The 22,620-nt window shown below is 46.2% G+C and overlaps 1 protein-coding gene across 11 annotated transcripts in view; it reads right to left on the reverse strand.

Moving 5' to 3' along the window:
• The window catches only part of Mps1 (dual specificity protein kinase monopolar spindle 1), a 183,488-nt gene that overhangs the window by 57,017 nt on the left and 103,851 nt on the right, over positions 1 to 22,620 (reverse strand). For all 11 annotated transcript variants that reach the window (XM_075879352.1, XM_037413840.2, XM_075879344.1 and 8 more), the window contains 2 exons: positions 17,240 to 17,394; positions 10,774 to 10,934 (listed from right to left, as the gene is read on the reverse strand). In XM_075879352.1, the coding sequence (XP_075735467.1) occupies positions 10,774 to 10,934; positions 17,240 to 17,394 (316 nt within the window). The remainder of the gene's footprint in view (positions 1 to 10,773; positions 10,935 to 17,239; positions 17,395 to 22,620) is intronic.

A 22,620-nucleotide genomic window follows, 5' to 3' on the forward strand; every position in this document is an offset into this window, starting at 1 on the left:
AGGCAGTCTTTTCCTTGTCCTCTGGGTGCATCGAAATTTGCCAATAACCCGATCGTAAGCCTACAGAGGTAAAATAAGAGGCCGAATGTAAGCAGTCTATTGCATCCTCTATACAGGGCAACGGGTATATGTCCTTTTTAGTCATGGCAATCAGTCGGCGATAGTTGACACAAAATCTCCAAGATCCATCTTTCTTCTTAACAAGGATTACCAGCGCTGCCCACGAACTAGCTGAGTCTTGTAACACTCCCTTTTGCATCATTTCCCGCACTTGGTCATTGATAATTGGTCTTTTTGATGGAGAAACACGATATTGCCACCAACTCAAACGCCAAAAACCATATTGGTTTTTGGCGAATCGAACTTGCCGCGCCAGTGTTGATGATATGGCGCGTTCGAGACAGGGGGATAGGGATTACTTTGCCCTTCTGGGCCAAGTCAAATACCGAAACGTGCTTCAACAGCACATTCATTAAAGTTCGGCGCTCGCTTGAGCTAAGCGACTTATTTGTCGTTGCCATAAGCGCCCCGTCCGAATTGTGACAACCAGTTCTGTCACGTTCTTCCGGCACGTCTGTGAGCTCGACCACTGATAAGGTCGCGTGTTCTTTGCTGACCGAAGCTAATTTCAAACCATTGGGTAGTGTCACGTGCTCAAAGGAACAGTTTACAGCTCATAGGCCAGTTCTGCCATCGATCGACACCACACAATGGGGAACCAACACATTCTTCTTCACGCAGTTTATGTGCATTGGTTCTACGCTCGCATCGAAGCTGTCAGAATCCGCGCCGCGACAAACAACAGGAAGTCGTATGGTAGACAACGCAGGAATGAACATATCGCCATAGACACACAGCGTAGTTTGGTCATCCGCTGGAGTTTCCAGAAATTCTGATGGCATCTGGCCACTCACAAAGACTTCCCCGTGCGACAGTCTACAGTGACACCACATTCTCGCAAAAAGTCCATGCTGAGAATGACGTCACGTGTCGACCGAGGAATAATCGCCAACTCTGTCGTTATGACAAGGCCTCCCAAAAATACTTCAGCACTACACACACCAATAGGGCGCAACGGCTCTCCACTCACTCCACAGTACGTCGAAGTTTCATCCCAGGTATAAACAACTTTCTGCCCTAACACGTCTTTAAAGGAAGCACTCATCACCGAAATCGTTGCACCTGTGTCCACCAAGGCCATCACAGGCACATAATCCGCCAAAACACGCACTTTGTTTTTAAACATACACACAGGAGGTATTTCTGCCAGTAGCAGGTTTTCAGCGACCTCAACCCCATTGGCCGCGCTGGCTAGTTTTCTGGTGGCGAAGAGAGTGCTTTGCGACGCAGCGGTGAAGGAGAACAATGAGCACGAGGTTGCAGTCGGGGCTTTAAACTTCTGTCAGATGCCGGGGAATGGTTGCGGAAGCTGCTGGGCCAATAGTTGTCATCAGGTGGTACGTGGGCCGGCCACCGGACACCATGAGATTGTTCGAAGGGTCGTGAAAAGTCGGATGATTAGTGATACCGAGGAGTCACCCGATGGTTGCAAAACCGCGATATGTGGCCTGGAACACCGCAGGAATAGCACACCGGCTGAGGTCGAAACATTGGTCGCTCGTCGATGAATCGAGCGTCATCTTTGTTCTTGTGTAAAGGATGCACTGGTCGGGTATGTCGTAACGAGACGTCGGGTGGCGAGGAGGCATGTGCTGAGGGCGTCGGTCATACCAAGAAGAGAGAAATCAGGTCGTCATCCTTAAATGTAGGGCTGGGCTGTACTCCACAGTTGTCGCGCTCATCGTCGGTTGTTATGGGGTCAAAGGAGGCACATCCAGAGCCTCACGTGGCAGACACAACTCGGGATGGTCAGCTGCCGAACCTGACATTTCTCGGTGGAACAGTTCCTCGCAAACAATCTGTCGAATGGTAGAAAAGAGGTTGAGGCCAGGATTCGTGTCCACACTGGCAACAATTGTAACGTTAGCCAGCCAACCAAACTGGGGCGCAATTCGTCGCATCTTGAGTGTTTCAAACGTTCGGCAATGCTAAATGATGTCGGACACACAACTGAGGTTTTCTTTTCCAATTAGAAAATTATACACGTCCTCCACACCCTTTGAGCAGATGACCGACTTTGTCCTTTTCCGACATGGTAGCACAGACCACCTTGCACAGCCTTAACACTTCTTCTATGTAAGTGGTGCATGTCTCACCTGGTAGCTGTGCCCGTTGCGACAGTGTTTGCTCAGCCCGCTTCTTTTCAGCAACCGAGTCGCCAAAACACGCCCTGAGCTCTTCAACAAAAAGGTGACACGCTGTGAGTTCATCCTCGTGGTTCTCGTACCATAGCAGTGCGGTGTCGGTCAGGGAGAACACTACGTTGACTAGCTTAGCGGCTGCATCCCAACCGCTGGCTCACGCGATTGTACTTGGTGAGCCAGGTGTCAACATCTTCTCAGGCTTTTCTTCCAAAGGGCGGTGGAACTCGGTAGTACGTAAGTGGACCAGATGGTGCTGTCCTGGGAACGCCTGCTTCTTCGGGCATGTCAAAGTCACTCACGGCAAATGGTGGGAGATCAGCAAGTCGACAGCTTCTTCGAAGCTGTGGCAGTGATTGTTCCGTAGTTGAAGCGCATATCCAGCTCCTCCACCACTCTGTTACGTTTGAAAGAGACCGGTATAGGTTGAAAGGGGCCGTTTATTAGGTCGTGAGGGGCAGCTCAGAAGCGGCCAACTGGTTAGAGATCCTCCTGATCCTCTTTTTCCTTTCTAACTTCAGGCAACAAGTACATTCACCGTATACGCTTCGTTGTCTTTGTGCATGTGCGCAACAATATTATCAACAGTGCCCTACTTCCCGAGAAATTAAGGTAAATGTGAAGATCACATGCGCCGCAGTAGGACATTCTCAAATTGATCGCAATGACATAAGACGGACCGCCTACAATTAACCACTAGTAATCGACTAAGCTGCACTAAATAAAGAACCTTCCGTGCATCAAGAGACGCAATAATATGCTGCTTGTTTATTTCTGTTTGATTCATGAAAAAAAAAGAAAAACCAGGCATTACTATGGGAAATGGCGCAAGTGGTTAAAAAATTCAATTTTCGTGTAGTTACATAAACAGGTGGTGTCATCTAGCGGGGTACAATTGAACCAAAAAACGTCGGCAATCTCGAAGCTAATGACAAGAAATTGATCAATGGCCGTTGTTGCTGTTGTGGCTCGCGCTGCTTTCGTCTGCTACTACTAGCGCAGTAAAGCCGGGCAACGGTGTGCACAGCAACAGTGACGTGAGTCGGTCCGGTCGGTCCGCTTTTAGAGACGGGTAATATGAAGTTCACTAACCCAGTGCGGACCACTAAAACATGATTTTAAATGAAAATAGGCCCATCCTTGGCACAAAAATAACACTACGAGGTTTCTGGACCGCTATCTCGACAATCAACGTCGACTTAATAGTTGCCTTTAGTGTCCCTTTAAATCACCGATACTCGTACCTGCAGGTTGTTTCATCAAAAAACAACTATCTTTTTATTTATGATTGACGTGCACGGGTTTCCTCCTCCATTCAAACGAGTGTGTGCGTGCCACTCTCTAGTGTGGCCATGAAGGTGGCTACCTACTACTACTATGACGACGACTACTACTACTACAATTGAATCTCACTAATTCGAACACGCTTAATTCGAACTTCCGGTTAAGTCGAACTCACGATAAGGTCCCGTCAAAGCTATGTGTATTCCAATGGGCGAAAACACCCGGTAATTCGAACGCGCAAGAACTTGCGACGGTTAATTCGAACATACCGCGCTCCGAAAATGCCCTCAGAAGACCGCCCAATCCCACGGCCGCACCGGCGACATCTCAACGCTGCGGGCGAAGGAAAGGAAAAAGAAAGAAAAGGCTGCGGTGGAATGTTTGCTTTCTCTCAAATGCCGATCTGCGACTCAACGTTTCTACACTAGGTAAGTTGCAAAACTCCCAGCGTCAGACTACTCATCACACGGCGCCGGGACAGCTTACGGTTTGGTGGCACTGGCGGCGCAACAAGCTTCTGCTAGCAGACGAAAACGCATAGTCGTCGTGGCAAGACGCCGAGGCGGCCGTTCTGAAAGAGCTTTGCCAACAGTATATTATCGAGATTTGTTGTGCTGCCGCACAAACTTAATACTGCGTGATATTTAGCGGTGTAAGGCAAAAATAGTATAATTATGGCTTTCAGAACTGCCCACAATAAACAATGCTTGATATCTATAGCATAACATACACGAGTCTTTCGATTAGTTGCTAGATGGTGCACGTTCGCAATAGATTTTTACACGCGAAAAACCCAATTACAATGTCTTGCATCGTCTCTTGTGGCTGTGTTTTTCGTGCTTGAAAATAAATTACAACTATATGGCACAATCTCGTGGCTTTTGTCTGGTTATGTAAACAGCTTTTTTTTTTTCATGTCAGTCACATCCTTTAGCAACTTAGACAGTCGAAAAGCTACGCGTGCGGCCATTATCTTGATCATGTCTCCCCTCTGCTTCTTTTTGAGTTCTTCTAATGAAACCTGTTAACACAGCTTCAGCCAAAGCTTCGAGCAGAGACCGCACTTTGGGGTATCGGTGAGGCCTTCGTAGTCATCACTCACGAGTTTGCCTGCTGACGCACTGGGACAACATGAACACACTTTCAGCTTTTCTATGTCCCCCAGAAGTTCGGCCAATTGGGTGATGGTATCTGCATTGCCCGGCGGCTTCGCCAAGCGATGGTGACGGCTGCTAATGGTGACTGTCATGTCTTCTGCGACGACAACACATTTCTCCACAAATGGCGCTTTTTTTTAGCGCTAGAAATACCACAAGACGGCTTGTCTCGCCATTCTCAACAACTTTCCACCAGCATGCAGCAGGCAAACAAACGTTTTCTATGTCTCGAAGCAAAATGACGCCACTAGTTGACGGCATGTCGGGACTTATTTCACTGTCTCCGAACTCAGTTCTCGGAGATAGTCTATTCTTTTTCGCCGATGATATTCTAGAAAATACCCCACTCCTATCGGGCAGCTTTCGCTTCTTTGTCGCGGGCCCCGCGACAAAAGTAAGCGGGCCAATTCGGGAATATTCGTGGAACGCATCCTTCGACGAGCTCCCACTTTGCTCTGGCGATTTGTACCTTCTTATCATATGACGTGAGTGAAAGTCTTCAGGATGTCCTTCTCGTGAAAGTGCATATCACAAACACGTGACGTGCTGGGCAGTTTCTTATCCGCACGAGGAACAGTGTGGTCCCATACCTCCCACTGCTCAGGTACACGTGGGTACAAAAGAAATGTTGTGGTGTCTCTCATTTCCTGTAGCTACTCTACAGCCGGGAACGCAACACCTGGGCATGATGAAAACACGCAACACATACAAAGCAGAACAAGGCACGCTTAAGCACAAAACTGTTCACGCTGGAAGAAGCCTCCACAGATATCGACGCACTGGAACATGCACAGGCGATGGAGGTTACGGGAATGACACGAGCGAGCATGCAGTGAGTGAATCCGGATGCGACAGCAGCGCCACATTTGTCGCTGGCAGCGGCGGCACCGCGCAACACCGCTCAGTTTTGCAACTTACCTAGTTCTAGAAACGTTGCTGCGACTCGCCTGTGTGACGCTTCTTTTTCCGTCCCCGCCACGTAAAGACCCTTCCCCTTCCAACACTGCGCGCGTAGAGAGGACAAAAAAAAAAAACGAAGCTGTCGTGGAGTTGATTGTGTGGTTGAAGGAAAGGGAAAAGGCACAATCTTCTGCAGCCCTTGCGCCTTGCGGGAGCACGGCTCTGCGCCTTTGGGGGAGGGGGGGTCTCTCAAACGCTGGTGCCACGCTTCCCCCTTTCCAGTCCCTGCCATGTAACCCTTGTCCTTTCAACGACGCGGGGGAAGAGAGCAAAATAAAAAAAAGAACTGCCGTGGAGTGTTGGTTTTCTCTCAAATGCCGATCTGCTTCTCTCCGCGTGGAGACACTCCTCCTTTCTCGTCACGTGATGGCCATGCTGCGGCTCTGCTATGCATGACGATAGTTATAGCGCGAGAACAAAACGACGACACGGAGACAAGAAGGACACGAAAGACACAAGCGCTCGCGTCTTTCGTGTTCTTCTTGTCTCCGTGTCGTCGTTTTGTTCTCGCGCTATAACTATCGTCATGCTTTACCAACTAGCCCAAGCTGCCACACTCCGCTATGCAGTCGTTCTTGGCGTCGTCTTTAGAGAGTGTCGGCGCTGGACATTTCCGCGTGCAACTTCTCTTGCCGGGAGAATGCTGAAGTCGAAGTAGAAATGATTTGCAAGTTGCGTGCGAAATTGACTCGCTGCAAGGCAAACGTGTGCGGACACACATCACCGATTACTTCAATTATTGATGGATGTCCTGTGAGTTGTGAATAAATGCAAGTCTTCTGAAACTTCCCCCTCGTGTGTTAGCTCAATGAACATGCGCCACTGCATGGAGAGTCATCTGTTTATTTAGCTTTCATTATTCGAACTTTTTTTAATTCGAACAAATTTTCGGGCCCCTTCGAGTTCAAATTATCGAGATTCGACTGTACTATATACATTGCGTACGCACGACCCACGGCTTAAGGAGCTTCGCCTTTAAATGTCATGGCCATGCCACCCTCTTTGGTGTTACTTTAGGCGACCGCGCCCTCCTAAAATGAGTAGCTGGATCCACCCCTCGCGTCTTTCAAATGATACACGATACCAATGCAGAACCAACTTTTTTTACATTAGCTTGAATAAAATAATATATATCTTGACTGCCAAATAATTAAGTAGCTATACCCAAACAGCTGTGTGTTGTGTTTGCTACCAGTTTTCTTTGTTTGCATACCAGACACTAAAACTGACTTCTGCAGCTCACTATAGCAATACGAGTACAGAACACTCTGGGCAACAGAGACACGAGTTTCCAATGACAATGGGCAGTTTGTAGTGGTGAATTCTGCTAAAAAGGACACTGCAACACTTCTCCAGCATCGACGGAAACACCGCCGGCTGGTAGTTGAGGTTCCTGAGAACACGCAAACCAAAGAATACAGCGTAGCACGCAGCCTGGAATCGACAATTAATTCTTAAAGTCAGCTAGAAATTGTTCCCTTTTCTGTCTAAAAATGATGCCATGTACCCAAGTCAACGGCCATTCGTCAATTTCAGCATGGCAAACTGTGTAGTTACTGTGGCTGCCGCGGGATGGCGTCACGTATCCCCGCTTGCAATCACTTTGAAAGGAAGCTGTGCTTTCAAAGAAAAATGAAAAGGAAGTATTCAAGGTCAAGATGCACATTGACCTTGAGAGGGGGATGACAAGGGGCACATCTTCTTGCCCCCCCCCCCCCCCTTGTCATCCCCCTCTCTGCAAACCTTTCAGTGCGCTCACTGGTATGAAAAGAGAAAATGCTTAAAGCATGTAGCAAACTTCTGTAACTTTGCTTGTACTTGACGAATTGTGTCAATTTTGGCGACGGTTAGTTTGCAAGGCAATAAGCTCTCTTAATGAAGCCATTAGATGATTACTTTAAAACCTGTTGCAGGACCCCTTTAAAAAGTAATGTTCATAAACTTGTACACAGAGTGAATATGTTAAAAGAAACCTAACCCTTAATAGTTGTATGCTCAGAGCACGTCTGAGAATGTGGCAATGATGAGAGAACCTTTTTTTTTTCTCTCACAACCTCTCCCTTGCCTTGTAATTAATATGTACTTTATAGAAATCACCAGTTGGAAGTCAGCACTCTTTGCCTCTCTCCGATTGTTCTGCAAACCTTCTATGCACTGTTAACATTTAGCAATTAACCAATGGCGTAGCCAGGGAGCGGTGAACCGGGCCCGTGCCCCCCTCTCCACCGTACAATTTTTTCGCCATGGCATAGAGCAAAAAAATGACGGTTGACCACACATCTGCCTGCCCCCCCCCCCCCCCAAATAAAAATTCTGCCTAAGCCTTTTCTTGAAAAATCTTGTCTAGAGAATCGTCCTTTTCTATATATTTACATCCCCACACTCGGGCATGATGACATGGGAATGATGACACTCATTAGTAACCTTCGTAATTGTATTGGTGGAATGGTCATGCCACAGAAACCCAGGAGAGAGAGAGAGAAAAACATTTTTCAAATGAAGCTTGTGAGTGAAGGCGGGAGGGTCCCTTATTCCAGGAACCCTCTGGCTTGGGCAGCCCGCCGGGCTCGAGCGATGAGTTGACGCTGCTCGACCAGGTCCGGCTGGGAGATCGCAGCCTCCCACGCTTTACTGAGGAGGTCTTGGTCCGCATCTGGTGCTGCTGCTTGTAGCCTTGGAATGCTTACTTTGCACTGCAGTAGGAGGTGCGCCAGAGTGTCTGCCACATTGCAGTGAGGACAGATGTAGCTATGCAACGTTGGCCTCATATGGTGCTATAGTACGCCGTGGGTGAATGTGTTGCTTTGAAGACGCCTGTAGTCAGTGCCTTCATCTTTTGTGAGTTTTGGATGTGGCGGAGAGTATTACCTGCATTCGAGCCGATAATGTTGAAGCAATGCATGATACGTTAGTGTTACGGGTTCTCTTGCCTCTGATTCTGTTGTTGAGTGGGAGGTGCCTCGGATCTCGTACGGGAATGCCCGATAGACGCATTCGCGGGCTGCGGTGTGTGCCGCTTCATTTCCCTCAAGACCTTCATGACCCAGGATACACACGATGCATGTGTAGGGAGGAGGATTGTCCATGCGCTTTAGTAGCCTAATCGCCACCGTGGAGACCCTGCCTTTCAGGTAGTTCCGTGCCACTGCTTGTGAGTCGGTAAGACCACGATGGGATCCTCACTCATCTGGGTGGCGAGTGCTATAGCAGCCTCTTCAGCTGTTTCCGCAAGTTTGGCGAGGATAGTCGCCGATGCCAGTACCGCGCCCTTGTAATCTGCGACGGTAATCGCAAAGGTGTTACGTCCCGGATATTTGGCTGCGTCCACGTATCGCGCCTGCGGGTCATTGCCATGGTTTTTACGGATCATGTTAACCCTGGCAAGTCACCTTGCTCGGTGATGTTGAGGATGCATGTTCTGAGGGATCTTCGGAATTTCAAGGCATTCTCGTTGCTGTGACGGTACTTTGCCTTTGCGTTCTTTGTTGGGTCCTAGTGTGGTCTCGTATCCTGTACATCGAAGGATGGCTTGCCCTGTGAGTGACAGCTTGAGTCTATTGACCTGGTTGATGTGGTGTGCTTCGGTGAATTCTTCCCACGTATTGTAAACTCCCATGCGAAGCAGTCAGTCAGTGGAGGCGGCAGTCCTAGGGCAAGCTTTGTAGCTTTTCGTATCAGCAGATTAAGTTTTTGTTTCTTCGCTGTCTCCAGGTTGAGGTAGGAAGTTCCGTACGTTATGCGGCTGTAAAGGAGAGCTTGTACCATTTTTAGGGTGTCGTGCTCTTTCAAGCCACTGCGGCGGTTAGCTACCCTTCGGATTAGGTGAGTGAGCTGTGTCACAGTAATCTGCAGCCGGGGTAGGGCAGCGGAGCCAGACCCATCTTTATGTATAAGTAGTCCAAGGACTCGAAGCGTAGATTACCGTATTTTTTATCTTCACCAGACTACTAGCGGGCTCTGCCAGCCATATCCTGCTTTGTGAAACTAGTTCTCTAGATGTACAAATGAGTAATTATTAACATAAAAGGTACATTCAGCGACTCAGCACTACTATTACACCACTTCATCCACGGTGACTGCAACTGTCTGTGCAGAAAAACCAACATGCAAGGCCATTCAATGCTATTCAGGTTCGAACGACTGTAGCTACGAAGAGTTCGATGCAGCCAACCTACTTTGATTTACGTAAGTTATCCATTTTATAAACTAATTTCTCTAAAATATAGCTAACTTCATTAGTTCTCTAAGATAAAGAGAGAGACTAAAAAACTGCCTTATCGAGGACCTAAGTTACACATTACAGATGCCTACAGGGCACAAAGATGCATTACAACACAGACAAGATGATGGGCAAAGCTTTGATGCCAGGAGATAAGAGATAAAAAAGTAAGACATAAATTAATGCCTACACAATGTTTTTGCTGAAATTAGAAAAGGTTGCAAACAGACACTTGATTCAAGTGGCACGAACCAACAAGGCTGATATTCTTATGCGAGATTAACAGCCCGAGGCGTCTTCCACAAATGAAAGGGTAATGGTGCTATGTGAAACATACATACAGTATACGCAACTGTGGACATTATCGGCCCAGTGTTTTTCTTTATTAAACTCCTCTTTTTCATCATGTTTGTAAATAAGCTAATTGGCCATTCTATCAATGAACACCTGCATGAGCACTAAAATGAGTAAGCTAGTAGTGTTACCTAAAAACCTTACTGCATATTGTGCGAAGTGCTGCTTCACAGCACAGTTCCAGCAGGCTAATTTAGTGCTGGCCTAATATAAATGAAAGCAAAAGATTATTTAAGCCAAGCTTTCTGCATGCTGGCCAGAGCACATGGCACACATGCAAGAATTCGTTATGTTATAGCACAGAGAGGCCAAAAAAAAAACAGTGCTTAATCTCGGCAAAACAAAAAAAAAGCAGCCCTGAGTGCTAATAAACAAGCATGGCTGGCAGCTTCATTACAAACTGGAGTTATCTATTCCCTTTTTATAACTTGTTTTTCTTCTGCCAAGAGCTTGTTTGATCTCATCAGTCAGACCACAAGCTCCAGTACAGAGGAGTGTACAGGCCAAGGTATAAATGACAAGAGCAACTGCCTCTCACGGTTTTTATGGATCTCCTTGACCGCCAGCAACATCTCTGACCAGTAAAACTTGATTGTGACAGGATCAAGGTCCTCCTTTCTGTTCATAAGCACAGAAGCGAGATCTTCGTCTCCCTTTTCCATTACTAAGGCCAGTACCTTGTCCTTCACGTTGAGTTCACTGCAGCAAAAACACAAAAAAATGTAGTGAATCATTCCTAAAAAAAAAAACAATAACTTGAACTAATTTACTGGTTTTCTACAAGTATAAGTGTTATTCAATGCAACCAGACCCTCGTTTGGCTGCACTCCAGTTAATTAGGACAGACCTTTCGGTGTGCCGACTGCAAAATCTCACAAATGTAGAGGGCAAAAAAAAAAAGTGCTGAAGAGGCACTAGTGTCTGCCAAAAACCAAGCAGTCCCGACCACATTGCCATTATCATAAACTATCTGGATCTACCCCCATATGCGATGCTGTGTTGGTGGCACGCAGTGTGTGTGTGTGTGGTGTGTATGTATGTATGTATGTATGTATGTATGTATGTATGTATATATGTGTATATATATATATATATATATATATATATATATATATATATATATATATATATATATATATATATATATATATATATATATATATATATATATATATATATATATATATTTCCACACACACACAAGAATGAGGAAGCTAGATAAAGAACAGCCGGCCTAGCGAACGGTTGCTGTGCCTGAGTCTTCTTCACTACAGTGACGCAGTACGACACCTCAACCTCACAGTGGAAGCCACCTGTACTCGTCCAACTTCGGCCTTCCAGAGCCGCCTATCCAGGAACGCTGTCTTCACTTCTTAGGATATAGAAACCACAAGTTCAGGAAGCATAGTTCGGCAGGAACTACGTCCAAGCCTCACCGTCAACCACTTTCCTTTCCTGCCTGCACTATCAATACCGTCCGAGAAAGGCGTCCAGGCCTCCTCGGTAACTCAATGGTATTTTCATCACATTTCACTGATTAATGACATCACCACGCTGATTGCTACGACAACAGCCTATTCCGCAACCACTGGCAATGGTTCTCCAGGTGGATCACATGACAGTGCTGCTAAGATCATCAGCGAAGGAGGAGGATAGAAGGAGGAAGGACAGGGAGGTTAGCTGCCTGCTTGGGCCAACAACTTCAGAGCTTGGCGCCTTCGAACTACCGGGTCTCAAGCAACAGCGTGAGTACCAGGATCCACGCTATCCCCGCAGCTGTCACCTTTAGTTCCTCCAGCTCATCTGACCTATGCACTGATGTCATGCGGGCGGCGTCCTTGCTTGCCCAGCAGCTAGACCGTTTTGCTTTGCGAACTTCCGGATCTCTGTATTACACATTGCCATCAGTGATTGCTTCGGAACTACCAGAGTTCTGAGAATTTCAGGATTATGCTGTTCTGTGGATCGAAACGGCAAATGCTCTTGGCACCCGTAATGTCTGGCCAGACCATCGAAAATTGCTAGTGGCGATCGGCGCTGCCAAAGCCTGGCACAACTACGAAGGCGTTAAACAACAATTTTGGCCGGAATGGTGTGCCAGGTTAATGTATGTGTTTCGCCAGCTTTTCCATGCCTCCAACCTAGGCTCTATTGCGGATGAGAGCTCTGTGACTCACCAACTCGACAGTGCACCTCTTGACACCCTAGCTCGGGAAAGACATTGTCCCGAAGGTGCAGCTCTACCCTCCGCCAAGCAGCGCACTATCAGAGAACTAGTCGGTGAGGGGAAGTACTTCGATTGTTCATCTGTTCCCTCGAGCGGCTGCGCAGACAAAATCACAGACGTGGAAGGAGACGTGCTCGACATTGATACCGGCCGCGAGCAGGACTCTATGCTGCACTTTTAGAATTACACGACTCCCGCGCCCCTAGACAAAAATATTGCCCACAAGCCCCAGCAGTTCGCGATGTGGTCTCCATGTTCATCAGAGCCTGAGGGTATGCTGATTCCAGATAGTATAGTGCCCGACGGGCACGACGTCAAAAAGCCGGACAAGTCCAGCACTGCCATCAATGTGCTCTCAGGCCCAGCAGAACAGCTACAGCAGACTCGAGAGCCACCACTGCCCGGATGTGTGGATGGCCACCGCGAGTTGGTTGGGATCGAGGAATCTAATTTGACCAACGCGACTAAACACATGGAAGATATGCCTATGCATTCTACTACTCTCTTTGAGACAAGACCACAACTATTGGACCCCTTACATATGTTTTTACATATGTGTAACACACGCTGTTTACACAACCCTGTTTCACCAGTGCCATGCATTATGACTTGCTCGCGTCATGTTTCTGCATCGTTGCGAAGTGGATCCACTTCTTCAAAGCTGCGGAGACGCGTCCGACCGCTGACGCACCCTTCTGAGTCCCCATTGGCAGCTCCACATGCCAGATGCCAGCGTGGCAGAGACTAGCAGCCACTACGCCACAGTCAATGTCGACCGCCAGAGCGATCAACAAATATGGTAGCGAAGCCGACACGTGGCCAAGACCTGTGGCTGCAAAGATTCTGCCAATGCCAGCCACAAGAGACTTCAACACCTTGACACAGCCTGTCATGGTGTGCTGAAGAGAGACCACCCAGGCACAGCCAGTACCCCTCACCACAGGCACCGCTTGCACCTCATCAGACCAACTCGTTGCGTGGCCAAGAGAGATCAGCATGCAACAGACAATGCCGCCCTGCAGAGACTATTTCGCAGCTGGTCTTTCAATGTCGCAGCGCAGCAGAGTGTGAGGAAGCAGGAGCAGTGCTCCGGCACTGGCACAAGCCCAGCTAGCTCGAAGCAGAAGAGAAAGTCAGATAAAGAACAGCCGGCCCAGTGAATGGGTGCTGTGCCCGAGTCTCCTCCATTACGATATAATATATATATATATATATATACACAGTGCATTTCCTTTAAGACCAACTCTGTTAAGATGAATTCTTGCTTGAGACGAACAACGCGGAAGCATTTGTTCGGTTTCCCATAGGCTCAATGCAAAAAAAAAATCCGCTTAAGATGAATTGCGTAACACAAGTCTTCTGTTAAGACAAACTCTCACGGCAACCAACAACGACGAATATTCTGGGGAACAAACATTATAGTCTCGATGGTAAACTGAGAAAGCAAAATGAAAAAAGGGAGAGAGAGGACTTCTGGTGCCAAAACTCAAAGCATTTCGAAAGCTAATTGTGACGTGGATAAAGAAAGCAAGATAAGTAGAAAAGAAAGGTCAGTGCATGAAGCTGGTATCTCCCTCACCCTTACCCTGTAGCTGAAGAAAGGGTCGTGTTACAGTTTTATTGTTAAAATGTAGAGAAAATTTATCCATTAGCATATTTATTATTAAATCGTGAAATTGAGTACTCGCTAGATTAGTCTAAATACTCTACTTGAAAGCACAGTTTCTATCAAGCTGAGCCAAATAAATGCTTTTTCTTGTTCTTTTTCTCCCCATTGTAACTATACTTCATTGAGTGTTTTCAAGCAACATATTTAAATGTGCTTGGCATGTTAGTGTTTGGTTTTTGGGGGTACTTCTGATAAGACGAACTCCTCACAAAACGAACAAATGATGGAGGCCCCTTGAAGTTCGTCTTAAAGGGAGTCTACTGTGTCTTAAAGAGAGTCTACTAACGTGCTGCGAGCACGTTATTGCATACGCTAGCCGTCTTTTATCCCCAGCAGAGCGAAATTACTCCATCACAGAACGCGAATGCCTCACACTCGTCTGGGCAGAGGCTAAATTTCGGCCGTATTTGTATGGACGCCCGTTCACGGTTGTCACTGATCACAACGCCTTATGCTGGTTGTCGTCCTTAAAAAATCCTAGTGGACGTCTCGGCCGGTGGGCTCTACGGCTACAGGAATATTCCTACACGGTTGTCTACAAATCAGGTCGCCACCATGAGGATGCCGATTGCTTGTCGTGTCATCCAGTAGACCCAGCAAACCTTTCTGAGAGCGATGAGTCTACTTGCGTTTTGGCACTTTCCGCGTTTAGCAACATCGGAGATCAGCAACGCCGTGATCCTCACCTCAGAGATATAATCCTTCGGCTTAGTGGTCCCACAACTCCTCCGTCTCTCCATATGTTCCTGCTCCAAGATGGCGTCTTATATCGCTACAGCATGCATCCTGACGGACCTGAGCTGCTGTTGGTCATACCACAACATATGCGTCAGACTGTCCTTGCACAGTTGCATAATATTCCGACAGCTGGTCACCTGGGAGTTTCAAGAACTTATGACCGCGTTCGACGTCGCTTCTTTTGGCCCGGTATTTACCGATCCGTCAGCCGTTACGTCGCCTCATGCAAATCTTGTCAACACCGCAAAAACCAGCAACCCTTAAAGCGGGACGCCTTCAACCCATTCAGATCCCATCCGAACCATTTTATAGGGTAGGTGTTGACTTACTAGGACCGTTTCCTTTATCGGCCAGCGGAAACAAGTGGATAGCAGTCGCCACGGATTACACCACTCGGTATGCCATCACACGGGCCCTTCCTACCAGTTGTGCGACCGACGTCGCTGACTTTCTTCTAGAAGACGTCATATTACACCACGGCGCTCCTCGGCAACTGCTTACCAATCAGGGTCGCTACTTTTTATCACAAGTTATCCAAGACATATTGCACTCTTGCGCTACAAAGCACAAGTTCACAACGGCGTATCATCCTCAAACCAACGGGGTCACGGAGCGGCTAAATAGAACCATCACAGACATGCTCCCCATGTACGTTTCTTCCGACCATCGTGACTGGGACTCCGCCCTTCCATTTGTAACATTTGCCTATAATACGTCTCGGCATGACACTGCAGGTTTCTCGCCATTTTTCCTCCTGTACGGACGAGAACCTACGTTGCCTTTCGACACGCTCCTTCCTGCCATTGACCACACGTCAGAATATGCCCGCGATGTGATTTCTAGAGCTCTAGAGGCACGTGAGATTGCTCGCCGGCGTCTGAGCGATTCGCAGGAATGACAACGACAGGTCTACAACGCGTGCCATGGTGATGTCCACTTCAGTCAAGGTGACACAGTCCTTCTCTGAACGCCGTCGCGGCGAGTTGGCCTGTGCGAAAAGCTGACTTCACCGTACTCGGGTCCGTACCGTGTGGTGCACCAAGTCACCGACGTGACATACGAAATTGAACCTCTTAACGCCACCAGCGCGCGATCGTGTTCTGACGTTGTTCACGTCACTCGGCTGAAACGATTTTACTCAGACCAACCAAGCACCGAGACGGTGCCTTCGCCGCCGGGGGTGATGCTACGGGGCGCCACAAATGAACATTCTAGAAAAGAGGACGATGTTTAGCGCGAGCTCGTGCAGACCGGGCTCCATATTGTATGCCTGCCTGTTTACCAAAAGTAACGGCATTTTTCAGACGCCTTCTCCCCGTAACAATACATACACACACACACACACTCTGTGCACGTGAACTGTATGAACCCTACCTATGATCGTATCACTAGGTGCCATGGTTTCGTCCACACTGGATGCAGCAATTAGTATTAGAAGTTCCATTTTGACATGTTTGTGCCATGTCACAGAAGCCACACACGTTGCAAAAGCAAATGAATGATTATCCTACAATGCAAAACAATAAAAAGTTGCATTTTGTCATGCACATGTGGTGGGGGGAATGAACACATTTTGATGTAAACCTTGGGTTTTAACCTGCAGTAACATTATGAAGGAAGTTGCAAGGTGCCTGGAATTGCAGCTCGGACACTGCATCTATTCGATTTAAGAACAGCCTTTGTAGATTCATCGGACATTTGTTAGTTTTTTGATACACTTGCTAATTTGACATTTGGCTAACACAAACATTCTTTCCCAGTACCGAAAAATTCAACTAACATGGTTTTACTATACGTGCAAAATTTATTACAGTGCACTGATTTACCTGTGCGTAACGAATAATTTATACACTTTCAAAGCTGCCTTATCAAACAAATAATAATGGAGCAACTATAGTAGGCTCTTGTTTCAGTCAGGCTAATTAAACTTTTTGCTTTATTCATTACAAACCGTAGACCTGGGCTGGCACCTAGAGGAATCATGGTTTAAGAGGGTAGGGACGTAGAATTCTTAACAAGGACACCAGCCTCCCCCCAATTTTCTCACAAAAGCTCTACCATCACCTCATTTTGCTTTTCTTTTTCTTCATACAGCCAAGTTACACCAAAAGAATTTTTTGTGGCCCTTAATTACTGTTGTAAAGTTAGTTTGATTGGATTTACATTTGTGAAGCAGGTGGTGGAACCCCAATGTTGTCTGCATAGTAGAGTACGCCTTCATTGTAACTGTCCAAATAATTGGTAGCAGATGAAAAATAGACTATTTCGAAAAATGGGCACTAAAAAAGCTTCACTCCATGCCTGTTAGCCTAAAGTAAAATGAAAGGCATAAATGAACAAGTGTCATAAAACTAAGAAACCAAGCCTCACCTGTCTAGAAGATGTACTACCCGGTCACAAGATCGAAGCTCCTTCAGAATGGTAACTTCCCGCTTGTAAGCCTCCATCACATCTGATGGCAAATCGGCTAAGCTGACCAGCTTTACTGCACATAGCTCCCTTCTGGGGTTGAGCATCATGAAAACCTGCACATTTGACATGCTCTAAGTTTTCATAGCAAGCTTTAAAACAACATTACTCAATGTGCGACATCGTGGCTTATAATGAACAATTGACACATACTTTACAATTCGTCTTGTGCTAGCGGGAAAAGCATCCCTCTTTATCGAAACATTCACGTTAACTTGGAAAAAAAAAGTTAAATTACTGGATGTACATGGTAATTCAGGTATCACAATCACCTTTAATTTTTTCCTTCTTTTTTTGCAAGTTACCACAGGAAGGCAAAAATAACTTGCAATGCCTTTGTGATCTGTGCACCAACACCACCATCAGAAATCTCTTCTCTAGTCAGCCCCGAAGTTCTTCTTAATGTGATCATGTGGCAGTGAAGCACCAAGAATGTTTGCAGCATGAAACCAACTCAGTGCACACTAAGCATTGGACGGTGGTGTTTTATTTATATTACATTATTGCAAGGCATTCGAAATTTCTGAGACACTCTGCTAAACCTTTTCTAATGACTTTTACAGTTTTACTAGTAAATAAGAATTTCTTTTTCTGCATTATGACTTACAGTGACAAATGCTTTGGCTAACAAAAACACCTAACAGAGTGTTTTCCCAATTAAACTCAACAGAAGCCACTAGCTTGTTCCATGCAGTTTTGAAGCATCACTACAGTGAACAAAAAGCACTCTTAAATATTTAACAAAAAGTGCAACCTTTACGATTAACTTCAACTACAGGCATGCTCAAGGTTCCGCATTATAGAGGGGGGGCAAAGTCTCGTATAGTAGTGCTACTTTTGCTGGTCCTCCATTTTTTGCTAGCTAACTTCTGAATTTCATCATCCATCTAACTATGCCATTTTCAGCTGCCTTTCCTATCCACTGGTGTCCGTACAAGACTACCACAGGCCATCATTGCCTGTCCTACACACTATGATTTGGCCTGTTTAGGTCTAATTGTCTTTTAATGTCGGTCCCATATATTCTCCTGTCCACTCTGCTGTCGTCCAATAGCCTAACGTTACGTGTACCATTTTGCATTCCATCATTCCTGCATAGTCCTTAACATAAAGTTTCTCAGTTGTTCTCCAAGTTTCTTTTGGCAAAATGTGTTGATCGCAAGCTTCTTCCTTTGAGGGACAGCAGTAAATTCCTGGTCATGATTTGGGTGTGCCTGCCAAACGCACTCTAACCCAATCTAATTTTCGGCGAACTTTCTTTACATGAGTAGGCTCCCCTGTTAGCAATTGAGCTAGATATCCCCTTCAGGTGTGAATTATGATGCACTGTTGACGAATGGATCACTGTGTGAGTTTTAGCAGTTGTAATTGGTATGTAATTACTTCACCATTCTGCAGTCAGTAATGTCTCATTGACTTAAAGAGAATGAAATGATAGGGTTCTTTCTGATGCATGCACAATTATTTTTCACCAAATTTGTTCTGAGAAACAAAAAGTAATACTTTTGACATTGGTTCTTCAACGTGGCATGTCGAATGATCCATCGAGCATCGTAGTGCCTTCGTCAAATTGGTCGGCTATGGTCATACATGGCAGACTGGGGTTAAATCAAGTCATATTGACTATTCAGAAGGTTCAATTCATGTAATGAACAAGTTGACATAGCTAGCATGAAAAAATTGCAAACACAAATGTAACCACCACCACTGAAGGGGATTACTACCACTGCACGAACTTCACATATGGCTCAGCCTCTGTGACAGCCTTCTTTGAAGGTGTGAATGGTGTGCCAGTCTGTCTTCATCTGATTTGGCTGCTGGAAGTATGACTGTTGCCCCATCACTGCATTGCAGTTTTTTAAGGTGACTTTTCAGGTCACACTGCCAATGCAGCATTTCTTTAACTGCCACTGGTTTGCCCATGTAACTTCAGCATGCATGACATGCTGTTCAGTTTCCACACATCTATAAAAACTGCTACTCCACCACTATAGTGCAGTTGCTAAAGCAAAGAGCTCCCTTACTCTAGTCAGTTTCTACGCAAGTATTTTATGGTTTGAGAGACAACGCTGTTGTCACTGTGAGCTCTGAAGTATAGCAGTCCATCTGTTCCAGCGCATCCTATACAATAGGTATAGTAGGAGAAAGTTTTTTTTTTGCATGAAGCATTGCCAATATATCTGCCAGCTGTGTTATACCAAATACTTTAATTCCTAAATGTGGAATTCCAAAATTAAACATGTTTAGCAATTTTGCCTGCTAAAGATGGGGTATTCAAGTTTCATTTGGGAGGTGCCTGAACGGAATAAAAGGTAGAGTTCATTAATGACAACAGAATTTGGGTGCTTTCTTAACTAGAATTCCTGAATTTGGCCAAATTCATTTTTCCACAGCACTTCACTGGGCTACAATGCAATTTTCAAAATTACAGAACATGGTCAGTCTACATATTTATAATTATTTCTATTAAGATTTCCTATTTATCATTGTATTAGGATAATTATTTGGTAGCTCCGAGGACATATATTTCCCGTGTAGTGTAAAAAAACATGATGCTGGCAAAGAAGGAAGACTGAACACGATGCTAACTCTATTTTTGTGTGTGTTTAGAAAGTGCAATCTACTCTAGTTCACTGACAGGTGGCAATGAGTATATGGGCTAATCAGGCAGGCACATCAACGACTGCTTGTGAGAGAAAAGGTTTACTGAAAAGCTTTTTATGACAGGCCACCTTGCTGGACATTGCACACACTGTGCTTGCAAGCCCCTGTTCAACTGTGTTTGTTCATTATGGAAGCCCCTGTCCAACCACGCGCGTATATTAGCCAAACAATTCGACCTTACGAGAGAAATCCCTACAGTGGCAGAGATTAAAAACAAATTCTGTTAGTTTTTTTATCAATCTTCACATCAAAGAAAGCAATTGTTTTTGCAATGTCAGCCGCTTGTTAGATTTGCTGGGTTGATTTGGCTGCCGATTCCCCCCCCCCCCCTCTCCTTTTAGCCTCTCTTTGCGTTACACATACTAGTTGCCTATTTACTCGTGCAATGAATGCATTTTAAAGAAATAATAAAAAAGTCAATGTTCGATGAGTGTATTTATTACGCCGGACAAGTATTACTGAACTGTACACCCCCCCCCCACCAATAAATAACAAGAGGGGGAGGAGAATAAGCCACAACACGCATAATCCAGACAAAAATAATGGGACTCGACACAAATGTATGATACGAACAAGTGAATTTAAGAACAACTAAAGTAGGCAAAACTGGGCTAAGTTTATGGTGGTGAAAGCAGCGCAAAAGATTGTGTTAGTACGCCTCAGCTAGGCAGAGTCGAAGCGTGTTGCTAAGGGACCGTATACAAACTAGTTTTTATTGCTCGGTCAACTCTGTGAACTGGGGACTGGTTTCCTCTTTCCTCTCTCTTTTTCTATGACTTTTTTATGTCTTTGTTGATGGTGCAGAGGAAGGAAATGGAATGTCATTCTTCGACACACTGGTAGCGCGCCACACCTACAGTGTACTAGAAAGGGGCAGTGGAGTGAACGAGGCGGCCGCGCCGCATGTCGGCTGATTCTCCGGCGGGTGACAGTAGCGGCGGCGCTGTTGTCCCATGCTACTAAAGATCTCAGGAGTATCTGCATTGGGAGCATGTGCGCCATAGCCTGCGAAAGCATCCAATTGCTCGTTTTTAGCGAGTTTAATGCGTTTCTGAGCCTTTATCAGTAAACGCACCTGCTAGGCGCCATGGTGCACGAGTTAATATGCAGGCCCACTGATATTGCGTCGATTCATTCGCTGTTTAAAGGGCCTGCTGACCCACACACACAAAAAATAAAATGCCAATCGGAATTTGCACGGATCCGCCTAGCTGACTTAAGCTGCGCTTTGAGCTGCGTGACATCATAAGTGGCTAATGGCGAACTACAAAAAGAGGAGAAGTATCAATACTGCTATTAAATGATATGCTTGTTTTGTCGGCAGTCTCTACGACATGCAGAGCACAGTGTTCCTTATATAAGCCTACATGCGCTCGATCGTTTCACGAGAAACCCGGGTATAAGTAACGCTGTTACGACATTTATATTGGTGATGGCTCAATTTTATCATTCCAGTTTTGCGGAAGATAATAAATGTTGCTTTCTGAAAGGCTTATTACATATTGAACACATTAAAAAAACACACAAGCATATTAAACGTGCCAATTGTATATATAACCTGTCTGCTAATCAGCGTAAATTCATTGTAACCAGTTCTCATTTTGTTTTGACAGCTTAAGTTGTGCTGCTTTCCAAATTATCTATTGGCATAACGCCATTGCAAGCTATCAAACTTCTTACAATGTTTTGTATTGTAAGTATAGTTCTATTATTAAGTGTCAAAAGTGTAGGCAAGCAGTGGTGCATCTTGTTTTGAAAAATTTAATTTCTATATGTTGTTAAGGTCGAAAGAAAGGTCGCTGGAGGATACGAAAAACAAAACAGGTTTATGGCACTATTTACACATATTTACAGAAAGGAAAAGTTAGTGGTTTCACAAACCACGAGCGTGGTGGTTGAACGTTACATAGTTCAGAGCCACGTCCAGCACTCTGCGGCGTCGTTTTAAGCCCTGTCGGGCTCCTCCTCTCTGAGTGGAACACCAATCATACACACACAACAGGTGAGGGGGACGAGCATGCACGGTCCACGTGAACGTCCAATTTTGAGTTGTGAACACTGCACTGCAAGGTGGCGCCAGCAGGGCTCTTCCTCGTCGTGTGTGTGCCGCTAGTCAAGAGTTCCCACGATCCTGGCAGCATACTTCAAAGGGTCCGCCACACAGCTCGCCCAATTAGCGGGGCGATCTGCGGTGGCCGCCGCGGTCTCTTCCAGGAAGACGCCGTCCCTGTTGTCCTCTTTCGTCGTGGCGTCGCGGCGACACGACGTCTTCTCCTCCGGCCAACAGGGACAATGCCTGGCGGGCATAGGCAGTCGGCCGGTCGGCTACTTGACTGAGGATTAAAAGAGCGCCGCTCCGCCGTCAGCTCTGGCGCCGGTCACGCCAGCTTCCCCGTCGCCCGATGAGTCGCCGAGGGCATCAGTCACTGCTTCTGCTCGAAGAGACGACAAAAGGGTCCGCATTTGAAAGACGGGAACTCGCCTTTGCTTGCCGCATTGTCTGGGTAATTGTTCAAATCTTCGACAGCGTCTGGCAGACTGGGCGCCGAAGGGATTGAGAGCCTCTCCAGTGGACCGGCTTGCGCACCATGGCGTCTGCCCAGATGAATTTCCAGGCA

This window comes from Rhipicephalus microplus, chromosome X (genome assembly GCF_043290135.1).
Source record: "Rhipicephalus microplus isolate Deutch F79 chromosome X, USDA_Rmic, whole genome shotgun sequence".
In the NCBI taxonomy this organism is placed as follows: domain Eukaryota; kingdom Metazoa; phylum Arthropoda; class Arachnida; order Ixodida; family Ixodidae; genus Rhipicephalus; species Rhipicephalus microplus.